Genomic DNA, 14,797 nt, shown 5'->3' with positions numbered 1-14,797 from the left:
ACACTGCTGCAGTAAACTTTAAGTAACAGAGAAACTCACCTGTCTCCTCTCCCTCAGGAGTTAGTGCAGGTGTGTTGAAGGGAGGTCTCATGTTCCTGTGTTGGGATGGATGAGTTTGAGGAGGACAGTGCAGTTCCCCAGCTCAGAGGAGACCAACAGGTGGGAGAGCAGCAGCCATCTGATCGGCCAGTCCTGCCCACAGGGAGCCAGGATGAGATGGAGGACCAGGGAAAGCCCACTCAGGGACGGGGGCAGGACAGTGGTGAGGAGTGGGACACTGATCTGGAAAAAGACGGTAGGTTAAAATGACCATTCAGTTTGGTAATGATGAATGTATAGTCTTTGACCTTCTCACCTTTTCTGTCCAAGGTATCTGTCTTGATTGATGTCAGTTTTCACAGAAAAAAAAAGCACAGAGGGTATTAAAAAGTCTCGTTTATCCAGATCCAAATCACGTTTGATGAGTAATTAATTATATTATTAGTAATTACTGTTATATACATCTGGGAAGAAGTGACAGAAATGTGATATAAATGTACCTTTGTACTTTGGTCCGTATGTCCATGAAACAGGTATTAAATAAAGGAGTAACCCTGCAGCTTCCTTTCAGATGCCACAAATAAGAGACAGAATTTATCCCGTGCGGAGCTGTACCTGCGGGCCTGTCAGCGGACAGGGGCCGTTCCTGTTTCCTCCTTCCTCCGTCACTTGGGAGAAGCCACCCTCAACCTGAACCACTATGGTGTGGGACCTCGGGGGGCCAAAGCTCTGGCCACAGCTCTGCAAGTAAGGGCCCTCAATCCTTTCATCTAGAGACTGTAATGAGAAAATGTGTTCAGTGATCACCAAAATGCAATGAATGTGATTTCTAAACTAAGGTTTTGGTTGGGTTTGAGGTAAGGGTTGATTCATTTTTCTAAATTCCCCTTTAAGTTTATGAAGGACAGAAAAAAAGAGATGTAAAGAGAAAATAGATCTGACATTTACGTCCCAAATGTTCAGTCTTTCCTGTCATTTGTTTGATGAGTCATTTTGTTTTTAATTCTTTCCTGATTTAGAACGACAGTGATGTCACCAACCTTGAGCTGGAGGACAACGCGCTTCGGGCACAGGGGACACGCTACCTGATGGAGATGCTTCAAACAAACATGAGCATTCAGTGTCTAGTAACTATTCTAATCAGTTCTGAAAAATCTATCTGCTTGTTATAGATCTAATCCTCTCAACCTGTGCTCATCTGTTCTCAACTGCAAGAGTAATGGTATCTTTTGAAAAAATAATTCCATTTGATTCACAGTTTTATTTGTCTAAAAAATGACTGTATGTCTGTTCTCCAGAATCTTTCCAACAACCAGCTGCACCTTGAAGGAGCAGCCGTCGTCTCCAAAATGCTGTGTGACAATTATTACATCAAATCCATCAAACTCGCAGGTGCTCAACTACGTCTTTTAGCTCTCAAGATTTTTTTTTAATTCCCTCTGTATATCACTGCAATACAGGAGAAATTAAGTGTGCAACTGAGCTTTTTTCTTTTGGATTAGTAATGAAATTAATTTCACCGTATTCCCACAGGAAATTATTTGGATGATTCTGCTGCTAAATACTTTGCTGATGCTTTAAAGGTTAGTCCAACATGATAAATCAAACAGCTGTCATATCTAAATGTACATGAAACAGAAGTTCAACAACATTCAACATTTTCTTTCTTATCTCACAGGGCGACTATGTGGTCAAAGTACTGGACCTCAGTGACAACAAGTTCTCTGATACAGGAGGAGAGCACCTCGGTCACATGTTAGGTACAGCAGTTCATTCCTGGGAGAATTTCACTGCTAACCAAGGATATTTATATAAGGCGTTTTCCCTTCAACTTCCCATAAAGTGGCAAATTGTTCCCTGTCAGCAGGTAACAATCTAAGCCACTTGTCTTTTCCCAACATTCAGAATTTTTTTACTCAGTAACTGGAAGTGGGCAAGCAAAGGCTAATTGGCTTAGCTTGTCTCCTCAGCAAAAACGAAGAAGGCCTAATGCTAACATTAACACTGATTCCCATTAGATATTACTTTTTGGTCCCATTATTTCTACACCTACTCGAAGCATGTATATATACAATATATGTAGCAAAAATTCATTTCCAGTTTGACTTTCAAGACCTTTCAAGAATAATATAAATATATTCTAACATACTGCCATCTTTTACATTTGTTTTCCCTTTCTCAAAGCCACAAATGTAGGCATTGAAGTCCTGAATCTGAGCTGGAATCAGATTGGTAAGCGCGGTGCAGTGGCTTTGAGTGCTGGGCTGAAGGTGACAAACATAACACACTCAAACACAAGAACTCAGTGTGTATTTAAGGGTCTGTTTTCCCATCATCGCCGTTTGTCACTCACATTTTTCTTGTCTCAGGTAAACTCGACTCTGAAGGAGCTCCAGCTGTCGTGGAACAGTTTTGGCAAGAATGAGGCAGAGTCACTGGGTCAAGCACTGAAACAAAACAGCACGCTGGTGCTGCTGGACCTCAGCAGTAACATCATAGATGATCAGGCTGTGGCACTGCTCTGCCAGGGCCTAGCCACCAATGACACCCTCAGGGTCCTCAAGGTGAGTGGATGAAAAGGTGAATCCTGGAGCACTGGTATTTCACGTTGTGTCTGATCATCATCGTGGTGATGTGAAACTTTTTTTGTGTGTCAAGAAACTGTAGATTCACTTATGTTAAATCTGAAGTTTGTGTGTGTATTTTGTTCAGCTCTCCCATAACCCTATGACTGACATCGGAGCTGTGACGCTGCTCAAAACAGTTAAAAAAAACACAAAATCAGCGTTGGAGGAGATCGATATTTCTGTAAGAGCAGCAAAACTAATTTCACTTTAGCAAACAAGTTGCATAAAAATAAATATGAAGTACGGATATGAATCTTCTCTGTATATGAATATGTGATGATTACATCTGACTGCAGTACTACTTCTAAGCTATGAACGCGCTTGTGTATGTGTGTGTCTGTGAGTGCAGACAGTGTTTGTGTATGAGGCCTTTGTGGAGCTGCTGGAAGAAGTCAGTCAGATGCGTCCTGCTATGGATGTCCGGTACAGAGTCCTGAGCTTCGTCACCAGGAACTTGTCTGCCCTCCAGATCTTTCAGGTCAGGGGACAGGAAGGGAGAGAAATTTGGTGATGGGGATATTAACAAAATATTTATTGTTTATGCTCATAAACATTGTGCCTCATATTGTCAAGCATTTTTTTTTTAAATAAATGTGCTCTATACCACTTTTATGAAAAAGAACTACAATGGTGTGGATTCTGTGGTTATAGAAAGCCCTTGAAGAGCGAAATGAGAGCATCATGGATTTCTTCCAGGCCTTGGATAAAGAGGGAACCATGAAGGTCTCCACCTCTGCCTTTAGAAATGCTGTTAAGGTCAGGCTTACACATTACTAATGAATACAGCAAATCTAACACAGAAAATCACTTAGCTAAGCTGCAGCATTCAGATATTCACCCATGAATGAACGTGCATTGGAGAAAATGAAGTTTTCATGTGTGCAGACAGCTAACATACCTCTGAGTCAGCGACAGCTTGATTGGTTGATCAGGAAGTTTGACAGGACGTGCACAGCCAGCATAATCTACAGGTTAGTCTGTGAACAGGTGTATGTAGAATAATTATTTTAAAGTTCACATCCAATATTTACCATTCAGACAAATAAAGTACTCATTGGAAGAAACTGATTTGGCTGATAGACATAGGGACCCCCCTCCTCTCTCTTTGTTGCAGTCAGCTTGCTGAGCTCTCATAGATACGGATGTACAGCGCCTCCAAGACGAGGATACACAATAACAGATGAGACATCTTCAAATAAATACTTCAGTCTCTTATTTTGATGTTGTTCTTGATATGCTAGCGGTATTATTTTTTCCACCATTTTTTATGCCATACAACAACTAGCAGTACTTTTAAGGAGGAGGAACTGATATCACAAACCCAGCTGTATTGAGCACCGCTGACAGGTGTACACTAATAGCAGCGTCCTGTGACGTCAGTGACTGCCCCCCTCCCTTCTCCTTCCACTGTAGTTCTTAGCTCAGCCCAATTCTGTCCAGTGTGAACACTTGAACCTCTGACACCAACCAGCTGCACCCACCTCAGCACTGCCAGCTGTGTCTGCTGCTGGGCCACGGGGTCCTCTGCCTCATTCTCTCCATCCAAAAATAATCTTCTGGTATGACAACAGAACAAGAGGAGGAAGAAAAAGAGAGCTGGCGTCCATATCAAAGGGCCGAGTGGAGAGGAAGAATAGGGCCAGATGCGAGCTAGTTGTTTCGCCACATCGGTTAGCTTTGAATGAAACGGCCTGTAAAGGAAACAGCACACTTATGAATATGCACGTGCAGCATTACTTATGCAGGCCCTGCAGAGTAGGATTATTAAGGGTGTGCTAATGAATTGTCTCAAGGTGTGATATCCAACAGTGCAATCTGTTTCAGTCAGGTGGCGACAGTGGTAACCACACAGGACACAATGACATGACGCACCGTCTCACCTGCATATATTCTTTGTACCTTTGTGCAAGTGGCGTAAACCGGTGATATTGTGGGTCATCTGGACACGGATAACCTTTTTAAACCAACTTCCTATTTCAGTTACATGCATTTATTACTTTTTTATTTTCACCTCTGAGCACAGAGATGTAATAAAGATGAGTAATAAGGTACAGGTCTCGGAAAACATGGGGATTGTTTGTTTCAAATAAAATCTGAGCAGTAATAAAATCTGCCGAGCTGTAAAATAAATTAAAGATCAATTTACCTGATTCAGTGTCAGCAAGCTACCACCTGAATCCTTTGGTGCTTCTTTCTCCTTCATCATCACCTCTTCCCCTCTCCCTGAATCTCCAAGGCAGTGGCTCATTGGATTCACTGTCAGGACTGTCAATATGACGTCTGAGGAGTAGTAGTAGCTGTCAGAGTCGCAATACGTGAACTCATCTAACTCATCTCTTGTTCATCATTGCCTCTGGATCTTCTCCTGGTCCACAGAGGAAGATCCACACACTAGATGAAGAGCAGCAGATTCAACCTGATGACCTTCATTAAAGTTATTGTTGATGTACTTGTTATTGCCTCATCACTCATAAGTCCTCAGGTTTCAGGCCCTAAAAGGTGAATTCAGACCATTATGTCATCATTACCATTCATAAAAGTACATTTTTTCCAACATTTTAACATTTTTTGTTAAAAGTTATTAAAATAAGTTCTTACCCTGATGTGCCTCCTGGTTCCCCCCCTCCACTTAATCTGCAAGCAAAGACAAGGTGATATGACTTCAGAGGGTTTATATTAAGCCAATATTTGTGTAACATCACTCCAGGAGGTAGATTTGACTCTTTTAGTGTTGATGATTTGCCTTTGAGTCATATCAGCTCCTGGAGTGAACAAGCAACACTAATTATTAGTAAGAACATTTGCTGTGTGACTCCACGAGAGGTACAGAAAACAGAATAGTATTTATGTTTTGATACTTAAGCATGAACAAAGTTATTTTAACACTGTAGATAATTCAAATATTAACCTTTGCCAAACCATACAGACTTACCTCATTTGAATGTTACTGGTATAACGGAAGTGAAATCTCGTAGAAGCTCCTGGTTGCTCTCTGCTTCAGGTTTACATTGGAATAACAATGTGGTAGTTTCAGTGTGGGAGTCTTCTTCACAAGAACTGCACTGATTTGTTTGCTCTCCTAACCATCAGCACTGCTGTACTGCTTTTGATTTATGTTTTTAACCTGTAACTGAAATTACTCATTTGTCCCTGTCTGCATTTACAGAGGATACATACAAATAAAAAAGACTACTACTGCAGGATTTTGGAAATACTTTGTAGATGTATACAAATATGCATTTGGCAATATGTGTAAAGATGTTTGAAGAGGACTCAAAAACTTTATAGGATGTATCCAACTACTTAACAGTATTTGAGAATATAAATGGAGATTCTGGCTGTTAATAGTTGTATCATCTTAAACTCAAAACACACTTTTCTCACTTTTTGAAAAAACAAAAAGATTCTTTATATAACAACATCAATATAATTAGCTTATTTAAAAGACAGAAAAAAATAACAGAATAATTTAGGTAAATTATCCCTCTGATGTGGCTTAATGAAAACAAACAGCTAGCTGCCAATTTCTAATGGGCCATCTTTCATGTGAATGGACACAAAGACTTAAAACCCACATCTTATTGAGCAGTCCAATTGGAAATTCACAGATTTGGCCAAATTTTGAAGACGAAACAAAAAACCTGCCAACAAACCCTTCAGATATCTATGCACCCACTGGCACACGCTGCCAATTAACATGATCTCGAAAGCGCTAATGGAATCTTGAGCGGTAATAAAAGTAAATAATTAAATTAAAGGAACCCTTGTATCATTGTTTGCTGTATTCAGGCCCATTAGGACCTCCAGTATTCTCATGGTAATCTAATGTTTGGGTTTTTTGTGTTCTCATAATGAATTCTGTGTTTTTCCTCCAAACAGTGTTGTTCAGACATTTGTGTAGGTGCTGGCAGGGAAACAAAGACGTACATTAGGACCCATTGTCCCCTGTGATTATTAAAGTAAACAGAAATACTGAAGGGGTATCATACACAGCTGCACACACTTGAGCCTGTGTTTGTGAAGTGGGAGAAAGGGCCAAGCAACCCTTAAGACTTTGTCAGAGATGATCCCATTATTTGAAGCTTCTCAAGAGCCGGGCGGTGGGTCGGCTAATGAGGCTTTGAAGATCAGTCTTTGGCACAGAATTCATCTGCAGCAGAGAATTCGGCGGCAAAATGGATTTGGCACGAGATAAAATGCTTCGGCCAAGATCGACCATGAAGACGTTCCCTGCCTCAGGCCTGTGATTTTATTTTGCCGTTGTCATATTTCTAAGCTCTTCTCAAAAAGAAAAAGTCCGTTCTTAGTAGAAGAAAGTGAAAGTCGACATTTACCATCACAGGGCTTCAAGTAAATATTATGTTATCAATTAATGTGTAATCAGAAAACCGATTGATTGATCTATGCAAGTTCAGAAAAAGGGTACAAATGCCCATCATGAGTTCCCAGAGGCAGGCGTGACATCTGGTTTGCAGTTGAAAACCTAAAGGGAAAACTTCCCATTTTAGAGTCTGGAACCAGACTATTTTAGCATTTTTGATTGAAACATAATATAAACTACTAATTAATTATCAAAATTGTTGCTAATCGACTAATCGCTTTAATGCTAGAGAATCAGCATGTACAAAGAAATGTGCACGAAAGGTTTCAGTACATAAAACTCTTGAGATGTTTTATGGTTAGAATTATTTCTTTAAATAGATACAAGTATTTCATATATAGGATAACAATGAAAATTCGGACATTGGAGCTTAACATGAAAATCTGCTGCCAAATAGTGTGTTTTGAACATTTCTCCCAACATACTGCCCATTAGATAACTATATCTATATATATCTATATCTATATCTATATCTATATATATATATATATATAGATATAGATATAGATATATATGGTTTCTGTTTTGTACATTTTCTTCTAATGAGCAGTGAATTCATTTGTGTCTGTTTAACTAAAAGCTCATAACAATTTGATCAACAGTTTTGGATTTTGACGGCCTGACAACAGTGAGAAAGATTTAAAACAAGAATCAAAACGATACAGAACATGAAATGACTGTTCGAAGCAGGAATACAACTGAACCCGGTCACCTCCAAACGCACACCCATCAAACAGTCGACGTGGATTCAAAGGCATGGCACTGAAATACATGCGCACAGTCCAAAAACCTGATTTCCTGTCCCTGACTAGCTAGTAACAATGACTAGGAAATCTTTCAGTCCTGTGTTGACATTAAAACATCTTGAACTAATCTGAGTGAGCTCTGCTTGGCCTCGCCGTGGAAAAAGTGGCTCTGGAGCTCCAACTCCCGAGCAGGGGAGAAAGTCTTGCAGCCAACTGCTGCCTGGAAAAGTCATCTGTATTTCATGATTACTGTGAAAAAGGATGCAGCGAGTGTTTATCTACTTCCTCATATGCCCATCTGAAGAGCACATGGGTATGATAAAAAACCCTTATGTGAGTTATCTTCAACATTTTCAGCCTTTTCATGCCAGTTTTTGTCCTAAGACAAACTTGTCTCTTTGCTAAAGTCAAATGTAGCAAAACAATTACAAACTGAAGATGGTTTGTAATCTTTTTGCTTTGTTGATTTAGCAAAGACAGACCGCGTCTGAACAATTTAAAAGACAACAATAGTTGTGTAGGCGACTTTTGTGCGTCTTGTGCGTGTTTTGTGATGTGGAGTTCATTTTATGCAGCTGAGTAATAAAATAAGAGTAATGTGGTGGCAGAAACATCACATGTCCAGAAGCAGCACTCGAGGATCTTCAACCACGGCTTTGATCTTGCGTAAGAAAGTGACAGCTTCTCTGCCGTCAATGAGTCGGTGGTCGTATGTCAGTGCCACGTACATCATGGGCCGGATCTCAACCTGCCAAAACCCAAAGCAGTTTTATTTTTCACTCATGACAAGTCACACAACTAAAGCGCAGAGAAATAAAGTGTTGCCATCTTTATCTAAGTACACATAGTTCTCACCTTGCCATTAATGGCCACAGGTCGGTCGAAGATACCGTGCATGCCCAGGATGGCAGACTGCGGAGGGTTGATGATGGGTGTACCAAACAGGGAGCCAAATACACCACCATTGCTGATGGTGAAAGTGCCTCCATCCATATCTTCAACAGCAAGCTCGTTTTTACGAGCCTGAGGGACACAAAACAAATTATTTTCTCATTTTCAGGACAAAGGTTGTGGTTTTATTCAAAACTGTGTGTGAGTCTAAACAATAATCTTAGGATATCAGTTATCGCCGATAGCACAAAGCTTTTTACCTTCTCTCCCAGAGCATTAATGGCTTTCTCAATGTCAGAAAAGTTCATGGTCTCAACATTACGGATCACTGGTACAACAAGCCCCTAAAGAAGAAGGAAATCATGTTATTCAGATACAGACAATGCTACTCAGCATTTAACAGCAACAGTTTTTTTTATACAAAAATGTAGTTTAGAATCAAAAGTTGTACCTTTGGAGTTGCCACAGCAACACTAATGTCCACATAATCCCTGTAGACGATCTCTTTGGTTGAATCATCAATGACTGTAGTAAAAAAAACATTTTGGGAATAAAGTTCAGTTAAAAAAAAATACACCCACTGTACACTTCGAAAATAAGTTCAATTCTAAGCAAATGAAAAAACACTGGAAGCTTGTTTTTGTTGTCTTACCAGCATTGACAGCGGGTTGGTCAGTCAGAGCGTGTGCTGCTGCCTTCACAAACGCCGACATGAAACCCAGTTTGATGTTGTGCTTTTTCAAGAAAGCATCTTTATGGATTTTCCTCATCTCCTGAATGTTGCTGAAGCAAAATTGATGACAGAGAATTAGTTTAGTGAGGACATACCTTTAAAAAGTACCTTCAGTCAAATCTATCCAATAATCATGTGACACTGGTGTGCAAACACGTCGGTTCACATTTTTAGGATGAAATGTGAATCAGGTTATTTTGAGCTCGTAATCTTCACTGGCTAGGATTTAAACCAGTATAAATGTAATGAAAAAAGCTGGAATAACATTTTCAGGAGCTTCTGCGTCTCACCTCATGTCCACCTCATTGAAGGTGGTCAGCATGGCACAGGTGTTCTGAGCCTCCTTCAGCCTCTGGGCGATCCTCAGTCTCATACGGTTCATCTTCACCTGGAGCAGCAGGAGAATAAAAAAAAAAAAATCTGTGTACCATCTCCTTTATGTTACAGGCCATGACAAAAACTTCATTATTTCCACAGTGTGTTACCCTGTTTTCTCCTCTGCCTCCTGCTGCTGGAGGAGCTGGTGCTGGAGCTGCAGCAGTGGCTTTGACAGCAGAAACTACACAAAGAGAGGAAGGGAAAAACTATTTCTAGTGACCTACTCAAATACATACATGTGCACACCATAATAAATAAATGCCATCTGTATGTTTATCACACCAGGTTTGGCTGGGGCAGTCGGTGGGGGCACTGGAGGCACTGTAGGCATAGCTGTGGGGGTTGAAGCTGGAGGAGGTGGAGGTGGTGGAGGAGGAGCGGCTGCAGGTGGAGCCTCTGCAGCTGGAGAGGGATCAGCTTTAGCAGCAGCAGCAGCTGAGGAGACAGAAGTAAAGAAGGACAAATGTAGCATCGGTCTAATGATTCACAAAATACACATTCTGCTTCAGTGTGTTGACAATTGCTGCCATTCTACATTTGCAACTTTACGTATTTACCCATTTAGATACAGTGTAGCATACAACTACAGCAGTTACACCAAATATGAAATCAACAAAAAAAGCCTGTCTAATTAACACAGTGAATTATCTATTGTGTTGGTAATGGAACTAACTGATGGCACCAGTGTAGACAAACTTTAAAAAGTAGCCAGTTCTTGTCGTTCATTTACTTCAGTGATAAAATGACGACAGATATTTGACTAAGCACACCTCCTTTCCGGAGTTTGAAGAGGGGCGTTCCTCCTTCTACCTTCCCTCCATCGGGCACCAGCAGTTCTTCGATTACACCAGCTGCTGGAGAGGGGACTTGTACCGAGGTCTGGAAGTACAAAATATACACGTTTTACGTCACTTTTTTCTTACCATGTTTAAGTAGGGTAAAAAAAAAAAAAAAAATTCACAGATGATTTTAAGTTGATGTTCTTTCTTCTTCATACCTTGTCAGTCTCAATTTCACAGACCACCTCATCTTCTGTCACTGAGTCGCCCACAGCTAAAACATAAAAGAGCATGTTTTTCACATGCAGAAATGTGATTACTTTCAACATCTGGCTCACTGATGACAGAATATAGGAGACTGACAGCTCTGAAACAAACACTGACAGTATTTAACCCGTCATGTGTGGGCTGATACCTACCTTTCTCCCACCTCACATCTCCCTCTGTAACAGATTCTGCAAATGCAGGAGTTTTGACTGTGATGACTTCATCTCCTGTTAACAGGCAAAAACAATTGTTACTATGAGTTAAACTTTGAGCAGAGCTGAGCTCAAAACAAAATGTTGAGAGCGGCTGCAGTACATACTGTGAACAGCAGAGGTCTTAAAGTATCTTGTGTGGAAGACATTTACTGATGATGGAACTTCACATCTAAATGTCAAGAAAAAACAAAACTTAAATTTTAGACAAAATTCCTTGTTTTGTCCAAACAGCAAATATAGTGAACTCACATGTACATGCCAGTGTGTAAAGAGAAAAAAAGACACATCGCTGCCCTGAAGACTTTCTACAGATGAAGTGTTTACTCAAGGACATTCAAACAACAAACATCAAAATGGGAAAGAGCACTTACGGCTGAGAATTCCTGTAAACTAGGCGGCTGGAGACGGAGAAGCCTTAAAGGTGAAAAAAAGAAAAGAGAGAAAGAAGAAAAAAAAATCAACAGAAGCTGTAACGCCGCTTCTCCTGAGGCTCTAACATGCAATATGAGTGGAGTTCCCTGAATGCTGCAGTTAACCACTTGTGGGCTCCTCAGGCATCTCAGCCATTCAACAAGCATTACTGATTCTGCTCTGGATGGCCCACTCACAGAGCCTGTTTATTCATGAGCAACAGAATAAAGACAGCAGTCTTAGATGTTGCATTACTGCTGAGGTTCTGGTTCTGAAGGACTGGTCTGCGTAGATAGCGTAGAAGCATACTTACCTGATACACTTTGTCGGACCAGCACATTATTGACCTGAAGAGACCAAATTTGAAAAAAGAAGGGGGAAAGAAATCAGCTTAACAAGCACTTAATTGTTTATGTGATTGTGAATTTTGCCTGGCAGTTTTTAAAATTACATTTGTGTAATTTGCCTGAAACACCTCCACTGACATACTGATATAATTTTGGTATATCAATATACCGATGGAGAGGGAAATGCCTCAGGATTTGCGTGGCTTACCATCTCAGCTAGACATTTTCCTGAAACCCTCATTCATTGTTATGAGTCATAGGGCAATGACCGATTTCAGTAAGCATGTCTCGATAATACACACAACTACTAACTACCTTCTTATGCACCACTTGCTTCTTCTTAATGGAAACTACGTCTGACAACCCTTTGTAGTTTGTACTTTGAGTTTAAACACTGGCTTTTCCGTTGTTAGCTGCTGGTAACGGTTCACTGTGCTGCGCTGCTGTATGAGTCGTGTGTAAGGTATTTCGAGGGCTGTGCCTCGGTTGAAGAAGGCTGTCTAGTTCTGGTTGCTCTTACTCTGATGTTTCTCTAGTTGGGTTAAATGTGACCCTGACCTAAACCTACTGATGTGGGATGCCAGAGGAGGGTGGAGTTGTCAGAAAAAAAAACAGACCAAATCACTCACAACAGATCAAAGCATGTGCAGACATCCAACCACTGAGTCACTTGATTTTCCATCATTTGTACTCTGTAGATGTCGATTGTGTACAACGAAAGGCAGAGAGGCACTGGCTGATGAACCACTAGCATGTTTAGCTCTATTCTGATTTCAGTCTTCTTGCATTAACTTTTCCAATGTCACACTGGCAAACTATTAGGTATCCTAGCTGAAAGCAATGCAGCCTAACACAGCTGCCTTGAGATAGATTCTACCTTCATTAAACCTACCTTCTATATCTGCAGCTGAAACGATTATTCGGTCAGTCAACCAAAAGTAGTTTTCAAGTAAAAAAAAAAAACAAAAAACATGAAAACATTCACTGGCTTCAGTTTCCCAAACGAACTGATAATGAAAATAATCATTAGATGCAGTTCTAGTTATGCTCTCAGTTGCCAGTTTATTAGTTACACTTTGCTCAGACTAACGCAGCCTAATACAACAACACTGCAATAAATGCAGTGTTGATTCAACTTTATGGTCTTTATGAGGGTGGACTTCAAATAAGTATAACACAATTCAACAACATCACAAACTACATACTTTAAATGACTGAGGCTGAATCAACACCTGTCTAAGATTCTTAACAAAAACTGAGCATTGCAACCTCCATGAAAGAAGAGAGCCGTTGTAGTACACTGCAGTAGTTTTATCCAAGTGCACCTAATAAACCGACAACTGAATGCATGCAGCAGGGAGGTGTACACATCCGCCCTGACACACAAGTTATTAGCTTGGTGATCATGTTTCAGCTTCGTTACCTGCTCGCAGCACTAAAAAAAAAAAAAAACAGCTGAGGGCAAAGCTAAGTTATCCCCTCACTGTCTAACATGACTGGGGCTATTTCTGTCACGTCTCTTCAACCACACGACACCATAACATGCTAACATTAGCCTGTCACGAACGTGTAGTGTCAAGCCACTCACTGAGAAAAATTAATTAAAAAGAAAAAAGACAATAATTATAGCACGCTAACAAGGGAGAGAGGGTCTGCACTCTTCGCTTGCTAGTTAGCCAGTTTGTTGTGACTTGCTGGCTAAAGCTAACATTAAGTACGACTTTTATAACTATCTTGAAATAAAACTCCCTTTTCAATAGTCAGACAGATAGTGGGGTACTGTTTACAGCTTCTTGACAGACTTGAGCTGCCTCTGAAGCTGTCAGCCTCTGTCTGTCCTTGGTGGCTGAGGCCCTGCTTCACAACAAGCATTAGCCTGTCTGCGGTGTGCTAATACACAGCCGTGTCTGCTCCTAATCAGCAGGGACAGTCTCTGAGTTAACACACAGGCTCGGTTCACTGACTTTTTGTCCAGACCTACCTGGCTCACCGCTGACAGGGAACGACCGAGCCCCTGGTATACACATCGGGATCGTGATAACATAGCGCTAGCTGACGAATGAACCTGTTGTTTGACAGGTGCTGAAGGAGCGGTGTACGGCGGCTCGCTTGCTGCTCCCTGACGCAAGGGCGGGCGTTACTACTGGGAGGAACCACTGCTGCTGGTCGGGAGGGGGGGGAGGGAGGCCACGGTACCCGGCAGCGAGAGCTGGGACTGGAAAAAAATCATACTGTAAACCATGAACTAGAACCTGAGAAACACTGTGAATAAGATGAAATAAAAACGAGAAAACACAGAAATTTATTTAACAAAAGTTATTTAACGACAACAGGACTGTACCATTCCCTTTGACAGGGTAATAATCTATACTTTTAAAATAATTTCAAATAAATTTCACAACCGGTACAAGCGCAGTATTCCGAAAAAAAGATATAAGAAAATAGGTGCAATTTGATTTAAGCATTAACATTGGGCTGCTTGATCCAAACAATATAGTTAATGCTATTATGTGGCAGGTAGGGATGGGATAGGTTGGCATATTTGACCACACCTCCTGATTTCTGAAGAGGTTCTCAGCTGGACCAGTACAAATAATCATTTCTCCTCCTGCAAGTTCCAGACCTGCAGCCCCTTGTGGTCCTTTTTGCGACAAGCAACAGGTAGGTTATCAGTTTCTTCAATATATTAACCCAACATAGCTAAACCAAAAAAAAAAACCCAACTTAAGTTACTTTGAAAAAGCTGTCTTTACTAGCTTTGAACATAATCAGTTCACTTGAACACACTTTTAATAAACAGAAAAAAAGCAAAGTATTATTTTATTTTTAATTTATATACTTAATTGAAAAGTAGTTCAGATTCTTGTACAAAAAAGGTTTTCATTTATATTTGTAAGAATTCCAGGAGGCAGTGTAATTTCTCACAACACCCACATTATGTAATTAATGATAATGTTTTATTTCCACTGCTGTCTTTTTTTTT

The 14,797-nt window shown here is 40.6% G+C and overlaps 2 protein-coding genes across 2 annotated transcripts; one reads left to right on the top strand and one right to left on the bottom strand.

Annotated features, from left to right (window-relative positions):
• Positions 1–105: 105 nt before the first annotated feature.
• On the top strand, positions 106–3,802 carry LOC121199975 (leucine-rich repeat-containing protein 74A-like). The gene is made up of 13 exons (XM_041065002.1): positions 106–295; positions 611–786; positions 1,059–1,166; positions 1,338–1,431; positions 1,573–1,622; positions 1,718–1,799; positions 2,224–2,309; positions 2,409–2,603; positions 2,752–2,847; positions 3,016–3,144; positions 3,318–3,422; positions 3,552–3,637; positions 3,781–3,802. Exons 1-13 carry the CDS (start codon positions 106–108, stop codon positions 3,800–3,802), a joined length of 1,419 nt encoding a protein of 472 aa, XP_040920936.1.
• Positions 3,803–7,317: 3,515 nt separating this feature from the next.
• LOC121200023 (dihydrolipoyllysine-residue succinyltransferase component of 2-oxoglutarate dehydrogenase complex, mitochondrial-like) lies at positions 7,318–13,930 on the bottom strand. The gene is made up of 15 exons (XM_041065056.1): positions 13,796–13,930; positions 11,781–11,814; positions 11,428–11,470; positions 11,161–11,225; positions 10,994–11,068; positions 10,793–10,848; positions 10,566–10,674; positions 10,078–10,230; positions 9,903–9,976; positions 9,708–9,805; positions 9,337–9,467; positions 9,136–9,209; positions 8,945–9,028; positions 8,649–8,816; positions 7,318–8,541 (listed from the first exon to the last, which is right to left on the bottom strand). The coding sequence occupies exons 1-15, from the start codon at positions 13,856–13,858 to the stop codon at positions 8,407–8,409; spliced, it is 1,362 nt and encodes a 453-aa protein (XP_040920990.1). The 5' UTR covers positions 13,859–13,930; the 3' UTR covers positions 7,318–8,406.
• Between the last annotated feature and the right edge of the window lie 867 nt (positions 13,931–14,797).

The sequence above is a fragment of the Toxotes jaculatrix genome, chromosome 19 (genome assembly GCF_017976425.1).
Source record: "Toxotes jaculatrix isolate fToxJac2 chromosome 19, fToxJac2.pri, whole genome shotgun sequence".
Classification (NCBI taxonomy): Eukaryota; Metazoa; Chordata; class Actinopteri; family Toxotidae; genus Toxotes; species Toxotes jaculatrix.
This window is presented reverse-complemented; position numbering and strand designations above follow the sequence as displayed.